At 41.7% G+C, this 15593-nt stretch overlaps 1 protein-coding gene across 2 annotated transcripts; it reads left to right on the forward strand.

The window, feature by feature from the left end:
- Positions 1 to 1548: 1548 nt before the first annotated feature.
- Positions 1549 to 14741, forward strand: LOC308125007 (homeobox protein Dlx4a-like). 2 transcript variants are annotated; one of them, XR_013936352.1, is made up of 4 exons: positions 1549 to 2421; positions 5798 to 5994; positions 13837 to 14289; positions 14384 to 14741. XR_013936352.1 is itself a non-coding variant. In XM_080488449.1 (3 exons), the coding sequence occupies exons 1-3, from the start codon at positions 2088 to 2090 to the stop codon at positions 14077 to 14079; spliced, it is 774 nt and encodes a 257-aa protein (XP_080344575.1). In that variant the 5' UTR covers positions 1549 to 2087; the 3' UTR covers positions 14080 to 14741. The 2 variants fall into 2 exon arrangements, 1 of the variants encoding a protein (XP_080344575.1); XM_080488449.1 differs by having other exon boundaries at positions 13837 to 14741.
- The last annotated feature ends 852 nt before the right edge of the window (positions 14742 to 15593 follow it).

The following is a 15593-nucleotide window of genomic DNA, read 5'->3' on the forward strand; positions in this document are numbered from 1 at the left end:
TTACTGTAACAACATGGAACAAGTTTCAATAGGTTTCAGATGAAAGTGGCGTTTATTTGTAAAATCATAAGTCCAACAACATAAAACCGAAACGAGAGTAAGTAATTTGACAGGAGATAATCTCAGCTTTCTTTACACCCGCAGCCGCACCAATTGACTTGAAGAACTCGTGTTTCCCCAAATAGAAGACCTTATTATTAAACCATCAGGTTCTAATCCCCTGAAACAATTGCAGCAAGTGTCTTGAAAACGCTCAATCAGATTATTACAGTTCATTTTGCGCATTAGTGGTTTGTGCGGCGCTGGAAATGAGGCCGGCTGCGTGCGCGCGGCCCGTAGCGGCGCGGCGCGGCGCGGCACGGCACGGCGCACGGGCTGAATGGAGGCCCACACTCCGGGACTTCCACCGCAGATGAGCGTAATGACCGTGAAGTGAAGGAAATTACAGTGTCCGAGCTTCTGCTCTGCCAAAATCACAAGTTTGGAGTTTCTCTCTGAAGGGCGATGTTTGTTGTAATTGTCCCCCCGGTGTGGGACCACAGGCGCTGCGTGCGCAAGTCTTCATCCACACTGCTGTGGGTTTTTATTTATTTATTTATTTATTTATTTATTTATTTATTTATTTATTTACTGTATTCTATGTCCTCGCCGTTTAAATGTGAAACCGGTTTATTCGATTCAATTCAACTTCAAGAAAATGAAAGGTGAGAAATACATGGAAATGACATACAACTTTGGTAAAGAGCGCTTTTTTATTGCAAACTCATAACAACAATGGCTCCAAATTAAATCGGTCTGATTTTATAACTTTCTAACCATTTTCCCGAGATTGTGATTTACGACCTAACAAAAGCATGACGTCTTTCATGAATCTTAAGAACAAGACAACAAAACAAAAAAAAACCTTGGACCCTAGCTTTAAATTTATCATCAACAAACGGTGTCCACTTTTCCTTAAACTTCTCTTACTTGCCTCAAAATATGAAAAAAAAAAAAGTTTAATATCGTTGCTCTATGCAATACATCAGTCATGTTAGGGTATTTGTTGCAAATTAAACCTTCAAATTGTAATTGATAAGCACGTCACCTGACATGCTCTTTAAAATTGGTTCTAGCTTAAATATCAATAGTAACAACAGTGTGAAAAATTCATTGTATTGCTTACTTTCTCTATTATTTTTTATTCAATTTTGCACGATTAATTAGGCATCATGATTTAAAATCAGTGAATTGACTGAGTCTTTCAGCACCACAAATACTTTATAATGTCTTACAAAATGCTCGATTGTATTTGTTTCATCCCCAGATTAAACTGCTCATTGTGGTTGTTATTCAGCTCCATGTTTATTACTCTGTAATTAATAAACTGGCCATTTGACCTGTATTTGATGATTAGATTGCGATTCAGAACCTCTGCCGGCTAAAGGTTGTCCTTCACTTCTCCTCACCCGGTGATCGCTGCCCGTCCTCCACCCGCCGGTACTCTCCGTGATTAGCGTGTGACACGATGAGGCGCGGCAGCCAATGAGCGCGCGGCTGGTGCCATGTGGAGGCAGAGCGCGCAGGGTACGGGCGCACAGTGCGCTCTGAAAGTGGGAGGAAACACACCGCAGTCTTCATCTCGCTGCGCTCTCACAACCCGGGACAAGAACGACTGTGGACCGACCGAGGAAGGAAAGTTCGTAGGACTTTTTAAAAAAAAGATTTATTTTTCGGTATTTCCTCGCGAGAAAGCTTTTCCCACCGTGCGCCGCGCTCTTTTTCCACCTTTTTTTCCCCCTCGCTTTCTCTGTCATGCGTTTTGCGCACCTCTGTGGGACTTAATGGTTTTTACAACCGAGTGTCACGTTTATGGAGCCTTCAGCTGGGATGTAGCGGAGGACAAACCTGCGTCATATCCGCGTTTATTATAAATATCAACAAGATTGCGCTCTTTGATTAGTTTTTGAAAGTGCAAGTTCTTTAATCGTTAATGCGGGGTTGCGGGGTTGCTTTATTATGACACGGGTCTGGAGGTCGTAACTGAAGCATTTTTTTATTTTTTGTTTGTTTAGTTTTTGCCCTCTGCGTTGTTGCCCATCACCCCAATGATGACTATGAGCTCTATATCGGACACTTTAGTCCCCACTGATCCCTCCAAATCGGCGTTTCTTGAGTTCGGCCACGGCTACCCCGGACATCCTGGACACCAGCAGCCCTCACCGGGCCTCTCCCACAACCATTACTCCGTCCACGGCCTGCACGCCGTGGGGCCCTCGCAACACGACGGGCCCTTCTCCTCCGGTGCGTCCTCCTACGGCCGCTCTTTGGGGTACGCGCCTTACCACAGCCCCGTGGGCGCGCACCACCCCGGGGCCTACCTGCCCTACCAACACGGGGGCCACGGCGGTGCGCTCGGACACACCAGACTGGAGGATTCTGGTAAGTTTAAGCACGATTTAATAGAAGAAGAAGAAAGAAAAAACCCTAATTAAAAACAATAGCATGCATTTTTGTTTGCCCATTTTCCCTCACTGCAGCCTGTAATTTGTGCGTCATTTAATGGCTGCTCGGATTTCTTTTAAAGGGAAAGAAAACAAACAGTAAAACATGCATAAACACGTTGTTTTAATCAGCAACATTTTGATTAAGAACAAATGCACCGGCCCCAGTAAAAAATATATATTTTCTTTTTTCTTTTTTAAATGATGTCACAATAAATGCAATAATACGCAGGGAAATAATAAGGACGGGCACAGCGGGGGTAAAGTTCGGCCATTAAAACTCCCGATGTGGAGCTATAAGGCTGCAAAAACACGAAAATAAACCACAATAATTGGACACACACACGCACACACACACACAGGTCGGCCACAGTGTACTTTGGGGTTGGAGGATGATGCGTTCACGGCCCTGCTGAGGCTGCAGAGGCTCGCCCACAAGAAGCGGCCGACAGCGGACGTGTGGTGTCCCGCAGCGGCCCGCACGAGCTCCTCCACAAACCCAAACCATCATCCTCATCATCATCTTCATTCATGGGCACAAACAGGCTGCAGGGCCTCTGATCTTAATCTGCAGACACCCCCTGGTAAGACAGGATTAACATTTAATGAATTGAATTTACTCATCTCAACAATTTATATATTTTTTATGCTGTGAGTGGAAGAAAAACAAACAGTGTAAACAGAACAAAGGATTTACCTCCAATCATAATTTAATCAGAGGTGTGAATGACAACATAGCGAATTTGACATTTAACACATTTAATAAACACAATGGTTTAGAAATTAAAAATGAATTGAATAATACATTTGCTGCAGCTTATCAATTATTATTATTGCTGCTTTTATTTTATTAATACTATTACAGTTTCTTCTGTTGCAGTTCTCACATCTTTTCTTTATTATTTTTAAAATGTCTTTTCCCCACAGTGTTCAGGGTGCCTGACACTGCTGAATACACATGCAATTGTATTAATTTTATTACCTCAATGCATCTATATACTCTCTTTGTGGATTTTTAACCTCCATGTAGAGTATAATATCTTTCTCTAGCTGTAAACCCGACCGTCCATATTGTCAGTTTGTTCAATTATACGCAAATAAATAGAGAAAATCAAAATATTTCTTTCTTTTTTTTTCTCACTATTACACATGTGAGAAAATACCATCGATACAAAGTAACTCATCCCATTTATCTTTAATGTGTTTATGCTTCCATATTAGTGCAAGCATTAAAATGTCTCCTTCTTCATCTAAACACACAGAAAATTTATTTTATTCTTGCAAAAATTTGATTTTTGAAGGAAGCAAACCAACATTTCCGACAGGTTTTCTCACTTTGTCCTTGTGCAATACATAAATTAAGGGATTCCTCCCTGTGTAGACTGTTTTCTTTGTTTTTCATCCATTACATTCTATACATTCACGATTTAAACAGGAGGCACAGACGATGATCGCCCCTTTGAAACACGATAAGCACTTTCTCATCGGCGCTACGTGAGCCACAAGGCTCCTGATTCCCAAACTGCCCAGTTTCTTTGTGTTTTCACATAATTTTAATCAAAATATCAGCATTTACTGTAATTCAAATGTCACTCAACTATGATACATTTTCTATTTATTAAGGACCTTTTATGGAAGTTAAATTTAAAAATATGCATTTGTGGCATAAAATATCTCCTTCTTGGTGTGATATCTGTTTTATAGGTATTTCTGTCTTTGTGGCATTGGGTTGTTTTTCGTCTTAATTTCAGGAACACATTAGGAAGAGGAAATAGGAGTTGCTTCACGAATGGCTTTATTTACGTTGGCGCCGCGGGAATAAGGTTTCATTTTTACACAAACTGTGTTTATGTGAATTTGTTAACGATCCACACGCATGAAATAAATCACCGTCATCAAAATACCTTTTACAGACGCTCTTGTTGGACCCGAAACATCCACACAAACACACATTGGGATCATCGTAGGACGTGTTTTGCTGTGTTTCTGCCGGCTCTCCGCCGTGCTGCAGGAGCTGCAGTGGGCTCAGTTACAGCCGGAGCGTCTTGTGGGGCCTTTGGCTCGTCCACAGCTGTTCTCTCCTGCCACTGCAGGCTGTGAGCTCATGTCATAACAACGATCAGCGTGGGCGAACATACACACAGTATTGCTTTCTTTAACAGAAAAGAGAGAAAAAGAAAAGGGGAAAGCAGAAGAAGAAAAGCCCTCTCGCCTGAATAAATGTAAACTAGTTTTGAGAGAGCAAGGGGAGGGGGGGGGCGGTGTTGTTCTTTACCTGCTCTCTTACATTCGTACCTTTAGATTATCATGTATTCAGTGTGGCTTAATAAAGCTGGGTCATCTTCGTGGAGGCGTATTTAAACTCTCCATCGCCCTTATTTCCACTTACTCGAGTAAGACCTGCCTCCATGTTGAGTGTTTTTGTTTCCGTGTTGACCCGCTCTTTCCTCGGCGAAAGACTAAAACCTACTGAGTTCAATTTACGTCTCATTTCAGCATAAATATTCCCAAAATATTTGTTAAAGTGCAATATTTTGCATTAGAATCTCTATTTTATGGTATGTTAGACAGAATTTTGTTTGAAATTGATTCAAAGGTTATGTGATTTGAATTATTCATATTACTTTGTTTGTTTCAACAAGTTTTCTGGTGTGAATTTCAGTAAAATGTTGCCATTTTTAGGTGTTTTATCAATAAAGAAGACAAAAACATTAATAACATTATAATGCTGTAGAGTGTGTGTGTGTGTGTGTGTGTGTGTGTGTGTGTGTGTGTGTGTGTGTGTGTGTGTGTGTGTGTGTGTGTGTGTGTGTGTGTGTGTGTGTGTGTGTGTGTGTGTGTTTTAAAAAAACAGATTTTGAATTTTTTGTTGAATAGTAAACACTTGAATAGCAGATTTATTTAAAATAGTAAAAAGATATGGACTTTACTTTAATACTCCAGATTTAATGTAAGAGAGTTCAGTCATTTTTATATGTTGGACAAACTAAGAAAATAAAGATGAAGTACTGTCTGAAATGCAGACTTTTTCCTACAATGTTCTCTTTTTCTAAACGATAACTCATAGTTTACATGTTTTCAGTGAGGTTTGATTAATTTGATTTGATTTCACGGCTGATTGCAGGATGAAAGTTGTTTTAAAGACCTTTAGAGCAGGTTTCAGTTGAAGTTACACCAAATGAAGCGACTTCAAGTTTGATAACGTCTCGCGTGAGCATGTTCTTGTGCTCAAGATGTATGTTTGTCACCAGTGTTATCAGGAAAGTGTCCCGCCGAGTAATGAGCCCTTCTACCCCTTGTTCTGTGTCGTTCAGAGCACGAGAAGCCAACGGCGGTGATCGAGAACGGCGAGGTGCGGCTGAACGGGAAGGGGAAGAAGATCAGGAAGCCTCGCACCATCTACTCCAGCCTGCAGCTCCAAGCGCTCAACCAGCGCTTCCAGCAAACCCAGTACCTCGCTCTGCCCGAGAGGGCCGACCTCGCAGCCAAGCTGGGCCTGACGCAGACGCAGGTATTACCCAGGATGCAACACACCGGGGGGGGGATTCATGCGAAAAACCAAAAATGGAGCTTAAATAGATAAAATAATAATACGTTCAAAACAAACACGAGAAACATTTCCTGTTGAAAAGCTTTTCCAATGGTGTGTGTGTGTGTGTGTGTGTGTGTGTGTGTGTGTGTGTGTGTGTGTGTGTGTGTGTGTGCGTGTGTGCGTGCGTGCGTGTGTGCGTGCGTGCGTGCGTGCGTGCGCACGCATGAATTCAGATGTACTCCGTAATCCAAATTGATCACACCTTCGATTATTTCCGTTGTTAAAGAGCCGAGCCAAAAACAGAAGCCCGAACAGGCGCCGGCGCCCCGTTACGACTCGCTTCCACAATTAAACGTAATCAAACACGTACATTTTGTCCCAGAATAAGTTATGACCTCTCAGCACACCGCGACACACAGGCGACTCTCGGTGTTCACACACACACACACACACACACACACACACACACACACACACACACACACACACACACACACACACACACACACACACACACACACACACACACACACACACACACACACACACACACACACACAGATGGAATATATTGTCCAAAGCTTATATGTCTGCTCTTCTAAACCTGTGTACAAGACTACCACATACTGCACTTCTATTTTCTACATTTTATCCATCTCTCAGAAGTGCTTTACCCAAATAAATCGTTGGTTTTTTTTGTTTGTTTTTTCAACATTCATGTTAATTTCCTAGGAAGACTGTTTAGTGACGCCAGAAATTTTGGATTTGGTTCCTCAAACAGGTTGTGACGGTTTCCTCATTTACTCGAACTACGTGGGTGGACAGCAATTTATTTAGTTAGCTGTGGTGTTATCAGCTTAAAGCAGACAAAAAAAACCCAAAACAAATTAACATAGCTGGAGATATAATGCACTTTATTTACACCATTTATTTCATAAAGACTACTGGCTCAGATTTGATCATTTTTACCTCAAACTCAACGAAGCCCACGGTATATTTTTAGAAATATACCAATAAACATTGTGCAAAAGGTTAGATATAACTGCTCACAATATCTCATTGTATTTATATATATTATAAGTAATTTACCTACTTGGTATTATTTTAATGAAGCTTCAAAAATTAACCAAAGCTAAATTCTCTTTAATCAATTCAAAGGTGGTTTGAAATCATAAGATTAGGCTAAACTAAATAAAACTGAGCTTACATTTAGTAAGTGTTCACATTCAGAAAGTATTTTCTACTACATGAGCTCATATAATAAACAACAACCTGCATTCATAAGTGAACATAAAACAAATATGTGTAAGATTAGTTTTAACGCGGCTGTAAAGCTAGCCAACATTAGCTTACTGTTGCTACACAGACTTCTTACTTTTTATTGTTTCCTTTAATTTTTTTAAATGAAAAAGAATAACTTTAATGTATTTAAACAGATTCCTATCTTGACTAAGTAGTGTAAAATAGTGTAGTTCACATTCCAGGCCACTAGTGGGTGGTGTTGTTGGTTTTTGTAAATGAAACCACGCTCACATATGAACAATATTCTATAAATATTAACAACGGCGAGTCCACTGACGTTCGTACGGGCAGGCGACAAAGTTGCATAGCAGCACTGTTTTCATTCGGCCGCAGCGTTTTCAAAAAGTTCAGTTTTCAGTGGCTCCGAGCACTAGTGTCGTGTGAGCCCACCCAACCTGAAAGTGTCCTCCTGTAAACGGGGCCTACATTTCGAATCAGCGTGTGTACGTAGTACGACTCTCAGCTCACCACGAGCACAAGAGATAATTCGGTTTCTCACAAAAAATTGTAAATTTGCTCTCGAGAAAACCAGGTCAGACACTCAGTGAGCATTTTCCTCACGAGCAACAGTCACCGTGTCGAAGCGGAGACGTCGGCGGGGAAGTCGCTGTTATTTACGAGCGCAGTCATCCTGACTGTGATTACAGTCTTTGTCCTGCATGAGACAAACAGCAGGAAGTGATGCTGTCTGACATGCAGCGGCAGATAAAGGGCTTTTTGTCACATTTGGTCTCGTCATGCTCGGCTGCAGATACATTACATGTGTGAGGGCAGAAAATAAAAGGCTGGAGTTGTGAGCAGGTGTCCTATTGGGGAATGCCTCATTTGAACTATTAAGGTGTGTGTAACTGTATGTGTGTGTGTGTGTGTGTGTGTGTGTGTGTGTGCGCGCTGTGTACACACCACTAGCTGATGTCATCACTGGAAGTCGTCCTAATCCCGTATGAATTAACCGCCGCAGCTCTGTTTACACGGGGAGTAAGAGATCATCCCTTCATTTGCCTACACCTTTTGTAGTGGCAAAGTGGTTTGGATTGTGGTCTGCTGCGAGTCATGCTCCAACGCACGCTCGCTGGGGAAGCGTTTACTTTTGGGGGGCCGAGGCGCCGGCGGTGGCTGGAGTGTGATTGTCATTATTCCTACATGTTTTTTCCATCAGAAGAGCTTAAATCAACTGTCTGGAAATGGCGGCCATATTGGGACGTAGCTTCCATCCAGTCCATTTAAAGTCGCATGTACGTTTCTTGTTCTGAACTTTGGCCACCACCGCATGTTATATGTTTATTTTTTAACAGATTGCTCTGAGCTTATGTGTATTATTTCTGATGCTGGCTTCAAATGAAAAAAAAAAAGGGCTTGAAAATTAGAAGGAATTGTCATTTCACTCTTTCTAAACAGGTTAATATTTATTTAATATTTATGTATTAGTTTCTGACACATGGAGGCTCTGAAAAAGCATTTTGAGTGTGAGAATGCTCAAATATATTAAATGAAATGCTCATATTTCATGTGTCAACCATTATGAGTTCCCGTGTAACACTAGATGTTTGCAAATTTCCCACTGAACTAAATCCGATGTTTGAGTTAGTGACGCTCACTCGTGCTTGAAAGTTTTATTTGAACAAACGTCTGACTGTACGTCAGAATAACCGGCAAATTACATCACATCCAAACAGACGTTTTCCAATTAAAGTTTCGTGTTCTTCATATCCTGTTTACATTAAAATGGTTTGCTGGAAACTATCGTTTCAATATTTCTTTATTTGCAAAAGCCATACAGTTATTGGATGGAGCGCCTTATGATAGCGTGGGTACGTCGGCGGAAGAATTAGCAAATATATCGGAGTGCAACAACAAAATACGGAAATTGGCAACAAAGTGCGAGGCGAGCTCTCGGAGTCAGAGCTACCGGGTATAAAATCAGGTGTGTACATGATATTAAGTTAACGTCGGACATTCAATATTTGCAGGATCGTTCACATCCTGAAAGAAATACTGATCACCAACTGATTGAATGTGCACCCTTGCCTGAAGACGCACGGAAAAAACAACAAGTCTTTCTCTAGTCCAAACCTACTAAACAAAACAAAACAAGAAAATGTTTTTTTTTAGAGGTATGGTGTGTAATATCTTTTTTTCTGTATCCTTAAAAAAAAGTCTAAAACTAATCAACAGGGTGGGATTAAAATGACAGTTTTAATGCCGTCTGAAACGTTAGCGAGATATCCAGCTAGCTCCAGGCAGGCCTGTCTCGCAGTACCAATTTATACCACAAGATGGTGTAATGAGTCGCTGAAGCATGGGATTATAAAGAGTTGTACGTTGCAGGTGCGTCTCCTGGCGGTGACGCGGTTAATAGACGCCGACACAAACCAGCTTCCATTGAAACGCGCAGTCGGCTGTAATTAGCTTTGCGTGCGCGTTCTTCACGTACGCCGCCGCGCGTTAGTCTGCGCACACGCTGCTCATGACATGTTTAGCCGTGTGTGCGTTTTCATACAGATCTAGAGATGGAAACACGCGCACACGCACACACGCACACACACACACACACACACACACACACGCGCACACACACACACACACACACACACACACACACACACACACACACACAGAGTTGAAGATAGTGATCGCGCACCACATCTCCCGCCTTGGTGCCATTAGGCTGCCGGCCAGCCGCTGACCACTTTCACATTGAAATCTCTCGTGTTCCCAGAGGCAGCTGAGAAACGGCACGTAGCAGTTTAAATGTTTTTCTCCCTCAAGAACCAAAAAAGAACGAGCCGGTTCAAGCTTAAGCAAGCTGTTCCCGGTCTGAAAGCGCTCACTAAAAACGTGTAGAGTTGAATCGCTCAATGCAGAATAAATTCCGTAAGACCGTCTCACTGTTCACTTTTAGACACGTTAACACAATATTTTAAGTTGCACAAATGCAAATCGTTGAAGTGACTACCGAAACCAAGGATTAATTGAAGTTTTCCAAAAGGAAAATGGTCTAAATTAGGCATTTTGTTGATTCAGATAATCATCTTAATACTTTAAATGGCACTTTGTGTAAAATAAAAAAAAAAAAGTATTAGTTGGGTACAATTTTCTCCGGATTTCTGACTTTGTGACCTTAAAGCCAATTTACAACAATAAAGAAATTAATTATTGGTTACACAGGTAATAGTGGGATCGTTTACAGTACAATTAAACCAGGAGTAAGTCAAAATGTAGATTATTCCAAATTATTGTATTCATGAGTATAATTCAAATTTTTTTAAAAATTGCATGCATGTTGATTGAATCAGAGATATACTAGAACTTCTTTTTTTTTTTTATTATTAAAGTTGGTGCTATAATACCCGTAAGCCCTTGCGCTGGAATTGCTCCATCAGTTTGGTGGTGTCGTCTATTAGGTCCACAAATACGTGTGATTTTCTCAAGCGTGATATTCCCCGCAATTCTCACCACCTCATTTAGTTTTTAAGAGAAAAAGAGTTAAGCAAATTCCTGACAAAAGTTAGAGCTTAAACCATAAAACGTTGCACTCGTTATATATTTCTTGCAGACAATAGGAACAATGAGCTATTAAATCTTTTATAGGGCACCGATGTATTTTTTTATTTTTTTTAACTTTGTTAATTGTTAGATGTCGTTTAAAGGCCTTTTCGAATGTGACCACATGGGTTAAATTTAATTTTGACAGTCCTCGAATTGGGATGTCAATTTCACTCGAGCTCCACAAATTGGAACGATGGTCCCTTTAAGAATATTTTGAACCGGCAGTCAATCGGAAGACTTGTCTTTTCGAAGTTAGAAATATCCCACGCATGTTGGTTAAAATCAGACGTGGTATTAATCACGACGATCAAGGTTTTAAAAAAGTTGTGGGATTGATTGTAAAATATGTCCCGACTGCCTTGTAGAGCCACTCTCTTAGTGAAACGACCACTTTAAATCACTTCCACGCACGTGTTCGGCGCAGGAAACGGTGAATGCGGCGAACACGGTGAGGCTGTTGTGTGCCGCAGACTCGGCCTGTCTGCGGCACCTGGCCTGCCTCACCGCCACCCTCCTCCCTGAACGCCAGCGTCATTAGCCGGATTCTCAGGCGGCCTGTCAGCTCCGTGTTGCTGCTGGAATATGAAACCAATAATTACAGAAGAAATCCTCTCAGTGAGGGTGCATTAACGTAACGTGCTGTTGATTGACTCCCGGCCTCCTAAGCTCCGCTCCACGTCCTCACTTCAGGGTTTTCATGCAAAGCGCCGTGCCACTCCAGGTAATTATTATTTTCACGGGCGCCGCAGTTTGGTGACAGTCGCGCATTAGGCTATCATTAAAACCTCAGACTTTCTTTTTCGAGCCATTCATTTACTAAATATAGAAAATTTGGAAACTGCAGGTATGACCTTAACTGCGAAACTGTTGGGTTTTTTATGGAGTGGCGCTTTATTTATTTATTTATTTTTTATGGATTGAGCGTCTCACGGGCTGTGATTGACGTCAGCAGATTGCGCGGAACAATGGAGCTCAAATTAAACGTCACTTTCCATGACTCCTCGGCTGTTTGGAATCTGGGTGTGAAAGTGTGTAGTTTTCCTCAAATTAAAAAAAAAAAAGAAGACTTAGATATTTTAGAGAATTAAAAATATTTTAGTAAAAAGAAATAAAAAATTCCCATGACTGTGAGGAAGGAGAAAACAACTATAGCGCCAGGACGTTTCTCAGAGCTCCAGTCGGCCTGTGGGAGATTGTTACTCGCGGTTAAAACCTGTTCGAAACTTTTCTTTTTCTTTTCTTTTTTCCCCCTTTGCTGACTGCACGTAAATGTTCATGATTTATGCGACGCCGATGAGCTGACAGATTGCCCAACAGGCACATCCGTGTAATTTAATGCCCAATTTGCAAGCAGGCTGGAAACAGACAGCATGCCAATTATATTTACAACAACACAGCCGAATTATCTCCAACCGCAGAAGAAAAATGATTGAAGTGTGAATGAGGGAGGCTAATAGTCGCCAGATAGTCCGACTTTATTCGGTCTGCATCGTTTAACACTTAAAGGTTTACATATTTACAGTCGTGCGCACAGATACAAGGCAGCACAGGTGTATTCTTGAGATCATCTACAAGTTAGGTCTGGAAATGCATGTTAAAGATACTCTATGCTGTCCAATGGGCAGTTGCACATTCAGTTGCTGCACATCGAACAAAAACAAACAAAAAAAAATCCTCATATTGTTGCACAGACTGATGTTGTTAAGCACATTGTTGCACTTTGAGTTGGGAGACCTCCCAACTTGTTGCACACGCGATGTTGATATTCGCCAAATAACCTGCGCTGGCACGCATCTCGTTCAGTTTCGTGAGATATGAAGCCGTCATTAGGTCTGATTTATGAAGATCCAGCATGAATCATGCCGAATGAGTTTCAATTTGCGTGAGTTTTGCAAGAGGTTTACAAAGAATTAGTGACGAAATGCGCAATCAGTAGAATTTATATGAGGGTTTGGAGGGAAATAATATTTCCGTGTTGATCTGCTTGCGGTCTCTATGGAGCGCTGAGGCTCCAACAAGCACAAATATGTCCAGTTGGACACGTTGGGGGAGGAAATTACTCGATATGTTTCAGAAAATAAAACTAAATTTGGCACCAAAAAAACCCACAAAAAACTGTAATATGGAAGATGACCGGTCACAAAGTCCAAGTTTGAGGTAGAACATAGAAAATATCTCATCTTAATCGTAGCGGCCGACAGGCTGCCCGGAGTGTCGTGGTGCGCCCGCAACATCCCAGAAATAGTATGGGTGAACGTGGAAAAAGGAATTTCCCCAAGGGGATTAATAAAGTATTGTTAGTTTAATCTTAGTTTAGTAAAGTTTGCAAATAAAAGTCGTGGCGAGCCAGCTGAGGAAATGAGCCGCATGATGACAAGCCATTGTGTATATAGTACTTTAGATAGTGTAGCAACAGATTTAGTCAAACCCAGTTATGGTTGTCATGTAGAATAATGTAATGTTATTCAGCTATAATTTATTTGGAGTGAGATAAAACATGGAGGAGAGTTTTTCCCCCCCCAAAAAAAAGAGGGAAAGGGGAAGTTTCTCGCTCGAGTCTCATGAGTGACTTTCAACTTCTGGGAAAAAAATGTAGGAATGCAGTTGACCTCTGTCAGAGTGGTACAGTTCTAAAAGCAGCTATTGTGTCGTTGCTTAATACAAAGGGCATTGAGAAATCTTGATTTTGATGCACTTTGCCAAACAGCAGTATTTTATCTCTGAAGAAGTGACGTTAATAGATCATGTTAACTTGACAGCCATCATTTCATTCATCAGCTTCATGACCACGTTATTTGCCATTAATCAGCGATTTTACATAAAGTGTGTCGTAAATCCAGAACATCTAATGTGTTGAAATGCTGACGATAAATGATGATAAATTAGCGGTATACCGCGCAGCCCTCATTTCCACTTCGCCTTCACTGAATTGGAACACTCACCTCGTTCTCCTTGTCTCTCGTCTCTCAGGTGAAAATATGGTTCCAAAACAAACGCTCCAAATACAAGAAGATCATGAAGAACGGGCCGTGCGGACCCGAGGGCGACCACCTGGCCCCGCCCCCGTCGTCCTCCTCCTCCCCGTGCACCTTGTGGGACATCAGCATGGCGTCCAAAGGCGCGCCGGTTCACTCGGGAGGATACATGAACAATTTTGGACACTGGTACCCGGGACACCAGCAGGACTCCATGCCCAGGACTCAGATGATGTGACAGACACTTCCAGGACGAATTACGGAGTTTTTAAAAAACTTTTTTTTTTTTTTTTTTTTTTTACACGGCGAGCGAGACCGGAGCGGGATCGGGACGATGCCGAGAGTCGGAGCCACTCTGGAGGCAAAAATAGAGACATAAATTGTAGTGAGCAGATATAGCTGCCGTGGACAAGCTAAGATGACTAAAAAAACTCTCAAAAATTACATGGTAGGAAACAACCACTAAGGTCATCACAATTTGCAACAAATTGAATTTAGTTTGGAGGTTACCAGATGTATCTGTCTTTGCTTTGTGCCAACAGCAGCTCGGTACTGGGTCAATATCAGAAGTCGCGTAACTTCGCGTAAACTGTTGGGTGACGCCAGTTTTCAGTCGATGTGCCTGTGAGGGACAACGAGATGAGGTCATTGTCTCGAAAACCGACAGAGTGATGGTGGAGCGTCGTCCGTCGAGTCATTTCTGCCTCCAGAGCAGCTTTGCCTGCAGAGACAATTCTTCCATAAAGCTATAAACTGATGCTGCAACTCAAAGCTAAAGCCGACCCCGCGTCACTGATTCCGAACCTTTTCAGGAGGTTTTGTTCTCTGTCTTTTCGCCGGGGTTCCCATTGGGCAGGTACATGTGTAAAAAAAAAAAACCAAAAAAAAAAAAAAACTAAATGGTTATTCAGGGTTTTTCCGCATTGTTGTTTTTTCTATTGAGCTGTACTGATTCGGTGAGCCCTCGGGTTTGCTAATGTTAAAAACAGATCGGATTAAAGAGTTGAAGAAAACAAAGTTGTTTTGTATTTTTCGAATAAAAACTCTAAAAAAGAAGAAAAAAAAACGTATACACTGGCAAATCAAAGTCTTAAATTTCTTTGTTTTCTGCATAAATGGGTCATAAAATGTGGCCGGATGTGTATCCATGCCAGAAAGAAGGCTTGACAATGGCGTTGTGCTTTACCCAATTCTACACAAACAATTCTGTTATTTTATGTCTTTGTTGAGTAAAACCATTAAAGCTTGTCAGTGTTCCTGGAAAAAACGCAGGTCATATTTAGGACTTTTTAGAATCTTGTGCCGTGGCAAACCGACGTCTTTACTCATTTTATCCCAACGCGGCCTGTTGGAGCAGGCAGAGAAAGAAAACAACAACAATAAAACATTAAACAAACGCCTTTGGCTAATTTCCATTAACCTGTCACGCATGTGTTTTGCACGTACGTGCCAACGACGTGACGTCATGTGACGAAAACGCCATTGTATTACGATCGCACAACAGGTTTGTACCTGGAAACCCTTCGAGCCAGATTCAGGGAATTCTGCCTCATCTGCACCGGCAACAAGCCGCGGGAGCCAAGAGTCATGATGCCCCCTCCTCCACGCTTTAGTGTGTGGAGGGCACTCTTTTCAAGTTTGTGTATGTACTGTCCTATTTCATGCTCTATGCCTGGCAGGAAAACCCGACATTTATTAGCCCGTTGTGTGAAAGAGGTTTTTTTTTGGGGGGGGGGCAAACTTCAAATATGC

Source organism: Lipophrys pholis (assembly GCF_963383615.2).
Source record: "Lipophrys pholis genome assembly, chromosome: 19".
NCBI classification, from domain to species: Eukaryota; Metazoa; Chordata; class Actinopteri; order Blenniiformes; family Blenniidae; genus Lipophrys; species Lipophrys pholis.

Bases quoted from the DNA above. Each gene is read 5' to 3' on its own strand.
- LOC308125007 (XM_080488449.1), top strand. From the start codon at position 2,088: ATGATGACTATGAGCTCTATATCGGACACTTTAGTCCCCACTGATCCC. The intron at 2,422-5,797 runs GTAAGTTTAAGC...TGTGTCGTTCAG, and splicing joins CACCAGACTGGAGGATTCTG to AGCACGAGAAGCCAACGGCG. The intron at 5,995-13,836 runs GTATTACCCAGG...CTCGTCTCTCAG, and splicing joins TGGGCCTGACGCAGACGCAG to GTGAAAATATGGTTCCAAAA.